The sequence below is a fragment of the Buceros rhinoceros genome, unplaced genomic scaffold (assembly GCF_000710305.1).
Source record: "Buceros rhinoceros silvestris isolate BGI_N320 unplaced genomic scaffold, ASM71030v1 scaffold9967, whole genome shotgun sequence".
NCBI classification, from domain to species: Eukaryota; Metazoa; Chordata; class Aves; order Bucerotiformes; family Bucerotidae; genus Buceros; species Buceros rhinoceros.
Genome location: NW_010423928.1, coordinates 430 through 9404, shown reverse-complemented (window position 1 = coordinate 9404; position 8975 = coordinate 430). Strand labels below are relative to the sequence as shown.

At 44.1% G+C, this 8975-nt stretch overlaps 2 protein-coding genes across 2 annotated transcripts in view; one reads left to right on the top strand and one right to left on the bottom strand.

Annotated features, from left to right (window-relative positions):
- MLH3 (mutL homolog 3) overlaps positions 1-3130 on the top strand; it is an 18342-nt gene extending 15212 nt beyond the window's left edge. The window contains exons 9-12 of the mRNA XM_010140601.1: positions 700-723; positions 925-1006; positions 2321-2472; positions 3041-3130. Coding sequence (XP_010138903.1) covers positions 700-723; positions 925-1006; positions 2321-2472; positions 3041-3130 — 348 coding nt within the window. The remainder of the gene's footprint in view (positions 1-699; positions 724-924; positions 1007-2320; positions 2473-3040) is intronic.
- Positions 3131-4716: 1586 nt separating this feature from the next.
- Positions 4717-8975, bottom strand: part of EIF2B2 (eukaryotic translation initiation factor 2B, subunit 2 beta, 39kDa) — a 4485-nt gene continuing 226 nt past the window's right edge. The window contains exons 2-7 of the mRNA XM_010140600.1: positions 8299-8451; positions 7905-8068; positions 7526-7621; positions 6575-6712; positions 5876-5942; positions 4717-4971 (exon numbers count right to left, since the gene is read on the bottom strand). Of these exons, the coding sequence (XP_010138902.1) occupies positions 4814-4971; positions 5876-5942; positions 6575-6712; positions 7526-7621; positions 7905-8068; positions 8299-8451 (776 nt within the window). The 3' untranslated portion in view covers positions 4717-4813. The remainder of the gene's footprint in view (positions 4972-5875; positions 5943-6574; positions 6713-7525; positions 7622-7904; positions 8069-8298; positions 8452-8975) is intronic.

Here is an 8975-nt window from a genome sequence, read left to right as displayed (position 1 = left end):
GCTGAACCGATTACTTGCAGTTTCCATTGTAAACAATTCCCCACAGTCATTAACTGCTTCAAGGACTCCTTAAAAATTGTTTCTGGAGTACCACGTTCAGCCACTAGGCTGAACCACTGTGAATCAGTCCAGTCTTGCCATACATCTGTTTTGATTTGAAAAAAAGAATCAGAGAAGATGATTAATCTGATAAAATTTTCTGTTCCAATCTTGCTATAATTGCACTCTCCTGGTGTGATTTGTGCCCCAAGGGCACTAAAAGCATCAGAGGACTGGATTGGGGTTGTTCCTCACGAGCACTCATTCGTAGCTGATGCCTCAAGATCTCATGAACATTTTGGCAGATCTGTTCTACAGTTCTTTTTATTTTAATTAAGACTGTTAGCATCTCTTAATGATTATGAATTCATTGCATTTAAGACGTCAGAAATGAAATACACAGACTATTATCCAAAGAAGAAAGGGCAGCTAGTGCAAGATAACACACATTCATTGCACTCTGAGGTATCAGATTTTCACTACTCATTCTACAGGTAGGAAACCGATGCACCTAGATCTTTCACAATGTGTACTAGCAATGGCATAATTTTTCCTGGTTCTGACAGATACACAGTGAATTATACACAGATATGGACAAAGCAGGGTATAGGCAATGAAAAGGAGAAATAGCAACTGATGGTATTGCCTTTTTATTTTCAGGAGTTTATTCAAGAACAAGTTGAGGTGAGTTGCTATCTGCTTCTAAAGTTGACAATAACGTAAAGCTTACTGCATGAACCAAAGGGTCTGTGCTAAGCTTCAAATGCAAAAGGTGCTCTAGATAATCCACTAGCTTCTCCTCATTTTTAGTTTCCTTAGTGTTACAGTTCTTCCTTTTGCTCATATTAAATGGACAGTAAGATGATGTTTCCTCACTGCTTCTAGCTAGTGCAGACCACAGGAGGAGGAGCACGAGGGACACTGCCTCTGACGTTCCTGAAGGTGTTAGCTTCCCAGGCCTGCCATGGTAGAGAAACTACTTTTCATTCATTCTTGGTTTGGTTTGGCTTTTTTGTTCCTTTTTAACCTGTCTTTCATCCTTCCTGGAGCAGTAGTTTCAGAATGCGTTTGCAGGAATTCCAGGATCACAGACAATGTGTTGCATCGAGATGTGGAGGTAATGGTCTTCTCATGGACCGCACCGTGAGGGACGCGCAATCCCGCACTCAGTTATTCATGTATGGGCATAACGTACTTGCCAATCCTCACATGAAACACAGAATACAGTTCTAAGATGCACTCATTCATGTGAGCTCTGAACCACTGAAACTACGGCTCCGTGAAGGGACAAAGGGAGGTTCTGCAGTCTGCTTGAAAGCAAGCAGAGAAGAATACTTAAGACACTCCTTCCAAAAAAACTTTTTTTATTTCACGTAAGTACCAAAAGTACTGATTTAGGTGTACCTGTGAAGTTTCAAGTATCTTTGGGAAGGAGTGCAGTAAGAATTTACTTCTAAGGGACTATGGCTTTCCAGCACTTGGAAATGAGCAGACCTTAAAGGTGTAGATTGTAGTAGCTCTAGCCTTTTGTGGCAGTTCCTGTGCAATACATGGTGGTAACAAGATTACGCTGAGGGGGTAAACGTGAAACCTGAGCATGTTTTCACAGAGTATCACAGCATCCTACAAATGGCAGACAATATATAGGAGTTCTTTAATCTAAAAATGTCCCATGGTTGAAAGGCAGATTGCAGATGGTTTTGTGCATCTGTGATTGTTAAAGATTGCACGTACCTCTGAAGTGACGCCCTAATGTTCTGCTTGGATTTCCTCTGGATGCTATTAAGAGCTCACTTGAGAGACAAGATTTAGTGGCATGCAGAGCTGGCATTTGGTGTTGGAACTGATGTATGTCAGTGGCAGGCATTTAGAACTGATAAAGCCCATGGAACTGATATTAGTTGTCATCTTGGTTTAATGCTTTTTGATATGTGAACTGGTTGCATCTTCAGCTGTAATGCACACACAGCAAAAAAAAAAAGGGCGGGGGGGAAGCGCCCATTTGCCTGTTGCAATTTCATCTGAAAAGCCAAAACCTAATAATCTTACCATTCATCAGACTCGGGCTAGGTCATAGAAAGCTGATGGTTATTCAGCGGGCTGGTTTACTTTGCTAAGCCCTAAGTCTGCCACGCTGCAGCCCTTGGGCTGCCTTTGCAGCCTTTCAGCTATCTTTGGGAGCTGCCTTGTTCTCTGTGAAAAGCCCAGCAGGGGAGGGAAGTCTGCAGGGTGGTTTGAATTCTCTTTGGCAGCACCTGCAAGGATTTGTATTTTTTTTCAGGAGCTATTAAGTTTAATGAGTCTTTGACTTTGAAGGAGAGCTGCAGGCTTATTGAAGCTTTGTCATCTTGCCAGCTGCCCTTCCAGTGTGCTCATGGGAGACCTTCCATGATGCCTCTTGCAGATATAGACCATCTACAGCAGGAAAAGCAGGTACTGCGTGGGACACACATAGATGTGTCATATATGTTAGAACTAGACAGGCCAGTTTGAAACCATCTGGCTGTATCTTAGTTCAATTTTTACATAGCTGTTACTAATAAAGCTTTAGAACATTAAACCTCTGTCCTGCAAACACTTCAGCAAGGATCTTACCATACTTCATTTGAATAGTCACCTTGACTTGAGTGGGGTCCTTGAAGTTAAGCATACATTTAAAGTGTTTGCAGTTTTTACATCTAAAAACTTGGAAAACTTGTAAATTCTGATACTCTACTAGTGGCAAAGATGCTAATTAAACAAACCAACCTCCAAAGTTTAAGATGCTATTAAATGGTAAAAAAAGCAAAGAAATAGCAACATCTAAATATAATAATAAAAATGTATTTTGTTGTTTCTCATATATCGTTATGAAACTGGATTCTCATGAAAGTCAGGTGAGACTTTGAATTAGATAGTAAAAAAAATCTTGGAAAATACTGTATTAGGGCAAAGGGTATGGAGGCAGTGAAGCTCATTTACTTAATTATGATTTAGTGCTTCCTTATTTTTCTCCCTCCAGCCTAAACCTAATTTGGCTAGACTGCGGAAGATGGCACGAGCATGGCACCTATTTGGGAAAAAAAAAAAGACAGTAATCAAAAAAAGTTAAGACTGAGCTGAAACCGCTGGAAGTGTTAGTATGATCCAGGTTCCCCTTTGTTAGGTAACAATACTCTGTGTGGAGCCAAGTTTGAGGCAGTGCGGTGAAGTTCTGAAGCAGCTGAAGTTCTGCTGGAGTACTGACCTAAGAAGCAGAGACCAGCCAGGAGAACATGGCAGAAGCAGCCCGCCCTTACAGCCTGGAAAAGTGTCTTCAAAATTAAGAAATCACATTGTAAGCCTGGGCCTCATGTCAGTGACTGACTATCAGAGGCAAGAAGTTGCAGCCATTCACAGTTACTGAAGTGATTTTTCTCTGCAAGAACAACATGATTCTGCATAATAGAGTGGAGACTTTTAATTAGTGTATTTTATAGTGCTTTGAAAATGGGAAAGTATTTATTAATAAAATTAACACTAAACTTCTTCCTTGGGCTCATGGCAGTAGTTGGAAAGGACCAACCAGCTACATAGTGTATATATAGGCCAACTTAAATAATGTTTCTTCATCCTAATTAGGCAATGAATGATGCACCTAGCCGTTTTCTCCAGCTCCCTGCAGTTTGCGTTCTTGAGTGAGTGATTTCAAAACCCTAGCATAGCCACACACTCTCAGGGTACAGAACCTTGCCCCCACAGAAATAACTAAACAGCTCACAGCACTGTTTACAATAGGCAGGCTTTTTTTACAGGTTCCAGTTCTATTTTGTGTCTGTCCAAGTTAGAAGAGGAGAATTTTTACCATTCCAAAATAAGAAGATGATATCTTTGTTTTATCACAGACATCTAACTTAAAACAAAAGCAGAGAGATGCTAACATCTGCTGAATCAAAAGCAAAACAAGGAGTGGAAACTGCCTTCATTTGATGCCTTAACTGTGGCGTTGTATATTGCCATATGTTGATAAAAGTGACTAAGGAAAAGTGATCTGACTGACCTGCAAGAGCCTAAGATTTCTAAGACACTCCATGCTGCCCCTCACAAAAATAACGAACTTTCCAAATGAGACAAGATGTCCACCCAAGAAAAACGTCCGTCACTCAGTTGTTCGAACTGGAAAGTCCCTCAGACTCCAACAGGCAAAGCAAGAGCTTGAGCTCTGTCTTGTGACATGGAGATTAACATATTAGCTGACAGGACTTCTGAGGGTGTGCCTTTCATCGAAAAAGGAATTTCCGTTACAGCACTGTACAAAGAGCTAGTTTGTATTTCAGCAACTCACCAAAAACTCTGCCATTTTGAAGACAATTGCCAGTGGATTCCTTCCAACATTCAGATGTGAAAGCACGCCTGAAAGCCTGCTACTGCATCATAGGTGCAGGCAACCCACTACACTGGTAAAACTTCTGCTAGTTAAAGAAACAAAATAACTATGGAAAACATGCCGAACAGCGAGGTCACTGTAGACAGCCTTTATTGCAGCATACTTTGAAGTAACAGCTTGGGTGCCCCAGAGTTACCGTGTATGCCTAACTGTTACAAAATGAAAGCTGGTTAACAGCTCCACGCGGCTTCTGACACAGCAGAGAGTTCAAACTCTGTACAAGAGCTCTGCCTTTTGAGACACTCGGGTAGTGAAGCGATTGCTGAGAAAACTTCCCACTGATTCCCCCTAGCATCCTATCTTTGCAGTGTACCCTTTAATTAGCTGCTGCGTCTTTCTAAAGAGAAAGATAGGAAATGCTTCATGGCATCAGAGTTCGTAGTCATCTGGATGGTAGAGCTCACTCATGAGGCGGTAGATGTAGGAAGGTGCATTGCCCCCAATGTTAGAAATGAAGAGAGTAATGAGCTCTGGAGGGACGTAGTCAAACACGGGACAGTGAACGTTGATCTTTGCGAGGATCTCCCCTGTAAAGTGAATAGCAGCAATATTAGACAAAGCACTCAAAGTACCTTTAGCCTTCTACACATTTTCCTGAGCCCCTGAAGAAAGTGACTATGCACATGCCACCCTGAATACCTTCCAACTTCCTCACTGATGTCACTGTATTAAAGGTATACAACAATCTTGGCTGAATGGCAGCACTCTCTTTTGGTAATTTTTACAGATAAAACCCCCATATTTCCTCTGATGTGAAATTACTAATTGCCAAAAAAACTGCCAGCACGTCATTAGAATCCAAGACCCCTGCTGCTGCCGAAGTCACTATTTAAAGAAAAGCTCATAAGGCCAAAACCAGAAACTCGTGCCAAACGTGATCCCTTAATTTCAGAAGTCTTTGTCACATAGAACTGGGGCTTTGAAAGAGACTTTGCTATCTGAAAATGGGCTTCGAGGCTGATGCCCTTCTAAAGATAGTGCTTGTGTGGGAAGCCCATTGCAGAGATGCTGGGCCTCAACAAGTGGATCACATAAAGAAGTTTCAGGAAGTTATCACGAGTTGTAGAAAGGAAGGGAAGCTGCCCTTGGTGTTGGGCATCTGCTCTGTCCCACAGGAAACTGCTACCTGCTTGGCATGTTATCGCAATCCTGTAATAAAACACTGATTATTTCAGAGCAGAAGCAAGAGGGCAAAGATAGTGTTCAAATGAAATCCTTTTTCTATGCTTTCTGTAATAAAAAGTTACATAATAAAACAGGATGGTTCCCAGCACTTTTTTCTGCTTAAGACAACAGGAAATGATTTTCTGTCTTGGATTACAGGACAGTCTTGTGTTTTAAGCTTCATGTGAGCTATTAGAAAATATTAAGAATTATAGCCTGAACAAGCCTGAATGGCCTCGATAAACGGGTATAAAGAAGAACTAGTACCTTCTGTGAATGGCAGCACTTCCTGTGGTGACACAAACTTGTGGAATGAATCTTCTTCGTTAGGGAACTGAAGGGAGAAAGAGTACGGGAAGGTAAGGAAAACAAGAGACTGCCTCCTTATCATGGTGAAAATGGGTCCTGGGTGCTGGAGGGAACTAAAGCAGAGGAAGATACTGTATCTGTTTAATAGTGTTTGTGTCTATAACATCTACAGGTAAAACTTTTTTTTCAGAGCTTTTAGAGCCTTCTATGAACTGGCTGCCCTTCTGCAAAGCCTAGGGAAGTGGAGCAGCTAAATGACTTTGTCAGTCTGCAACTTCGGCTGACACTAAGGAAGTACTGATGAGCTTAGAGCACCTCCATCCACCCCTGTCAGTACACGGGGTTTTTCAGCACTGAGGATATAAACTGAAATCTGCAGTGGTTGAAGAACAGCAAGCGTGGTGATGTCAGTCTCTAGCAGGTAGTGGTCTACATCCTTATACACCGCTTATGCAGCACATGTGGCGGAGGACGGTGCTTCAAAGAGACCCGGAGGCATGCCAGATTTGGGTGAAGATCTCCTATCTGAAGTAGAAGGCTCATTTACCAGGCTTGCCTTGGACAGGTGGTGTTCTCCACACTAAGCTTCCACAAGCATAAAATTGCCTCCCAACTCTGTGCAGGGCAGATGCAATCCTGAAGAGCTTATGTACTTACCTGAGGTGAAAGCTTGAACATGGGGGCACACACGATGAGCGGAGTGGAGTGGTGTTTAGCTGCCAGCGCCAGAGTGTGAGTCCCACTTACAGCAATCAGGGCGCCATTGGCCAGGATTGTCTTTGTACCAATGATGACCTTAAAAAGCAAATCAGCATTAGATGGTATCTTCCATGGCTAAGTGGGAAAAGAACGCTTCCTGGCTTGGACCCTGCCAAGATGCATCTGGAGCTATAGGGCAGCTGGATGCCTGATCTTCTGTTTCTCTGCTCTGAGATGTTCCTCTCTGACCAGTGCAAGAAGCCAGCACAGAGGACACATCCATGTTCTGCAGGGAACGCTGAGCAGAAACTGGGCTGTGTTTCCTATTGTTCTACAGACCTGCAAAGTAAGCTTTGAACAAGTAACCTGAGTGCTGGCTGTAAGGGAATTGCTGTAAAATGGGAATAACGTAAAGCAGCATAAAATATATAGATAAGAAGTGATGTGGCTGGATTCTATTTTGTTTCAAGTTTTGGGTTTTTTTTTCTTAGTCTGGAGTGCCAAGTCTTCATCTCTCTAAGTTCAGAGCAGGTCCGTTTGAAAAGACACACCTTGGTGATACCCTTCACCACCCATCTCGTGTTCCAGGCAAATCACCTTTGGAAATACTGCTTTTTGTTCCTCTCCTTTAAAAACTAAGGTTAATCCTTTGAGGCTCTCCTGACTTTGTTTCTTGTAACTGTTCCACCTGTTAGCCACAATGCAGAAAACCCTATTGCTGTGCAGTTAGTCATCATGGTGACTTGGGGTTCCACACTGAATCTCCACCCCAGCTGTAAAGAGGGACTATTACAATTTTGAGTCTTCAGAGAAGAAGCACATCCATCATTGCTGGGACCTGCAGCTGGTTTGGGAGGCCTAAGCACCCAGGCTGCCATGAACTCCCTCCTCCAGTGCAGCCCTCCTTACCTTGTTGACTCGAGACATGACAGCGAAAATAGCTGCATCACTCATGACAGTAGTCTCAATGTTCTCTTTAGATAGTCGGACAGCCATTTCGTGACCCTAAAATGAGGGAGAATCCAATTGATGCCCTGGCACCTAGCTCTTGCAGGGCAGTTACAGACAGTTATAGGCAGTTACAGCATTCAGTTCTTGCCTGTACTGCAAAAATACCAAGCAGTGGAGCACAAATACAGCCCTCTGACTGAGGAACACAGGGTAGGTTAACAAGCTGTCTTCAGTCTCTCAACTGCAGAGGAACTTCGGTAATGCCTCCAAAGACAAGAGTTCAGTACAACGAACTGACCGTGCGGTGCCTGGAGAAGGCGAGCAGCTCAGGCCTCACCTGGCAGAACGGCGCGCACTCCGCCACAATGACCTGGAACTTCCGCTTACGGGCAGCTTCCTTCAGGAAGGCCTCAACAGTGCGTGAGTAGCCAATGGTCATGATCACCTCGTTGGAGTGGATGTGCTCCAGTGCCTGCATAGCAATGTTATCGGTGGTGCCTTCTGTAACAGAAAAAAGGTGTGGATGGAAAAGCAGCCAGGAAAAGCAACACTTCCCAGGAGACACAGAGCACAGGCCAACAGCCCCCCATACTGTTCCCTCTAGGCCAAAGAGGACTTAGACTAAGTCCTGAGAGCATGACTAAATCCTTGCTGTTTTCTTCCCACCTCAGAGGAGAGGAAAGTCCCCCCATAAGAGGCTCATCTCATGGGCAGTTCAGACCCATCCATACCTAGCTCTATTAGCAGCTCATTAATAGCTTCAATAACGTTAGCTCTGAGGAGAGGATAAGGGGTGCTGAAATCCTCGCTCAGTCCTCCGGAAGTCAGGAGTTTGTGCAGGGATTCTTGCTGGTCACTTTCCTCACTGTGTCCATGGAGCCTGCAGAGAGAAGCAGTCCTTCAGCCTTGGGACCGAGTGGTGTGACCAGGCTAAGAACTGTCCCCACAGCACAGCACACCTGGCTACAAATAGAGAGGAAGGGACTCGTGCGCAGGAGGCGCTCCACACCATGCCAGAGAGCTTCCCCTAGCTGTCTCCAGCAGAAAGACACCCACAGTTCTGCCAGGAAGCACCTTCCTAAGTCATGTGCAAATGCTGCAGTCCGCGGGTGAGGTGTGGGATGGATCCTCCTGGAAACTCCAGTTGAGAACAGCCTGAGGTCAAGGCATGTCCTCATGCACCCACAACGCATAAGGCAAGCGCATCTTCACTACAGGAAGTGTCGTCAGCCACACTGAAAATGACTGGTTTCCTTTGATGTTAAACTTGCTGAATTCCTCTAAAGGGAGAGGTGGGGAAAGGGGGTGATGGAAACTACAGGGATCTCTCAGAAGCAGAACTCAGCACACAGGAGGGCTGTTCTGGGCTCTTAAGAGGGGTACGGGCAGCAAGAGAGAGTACTTCACC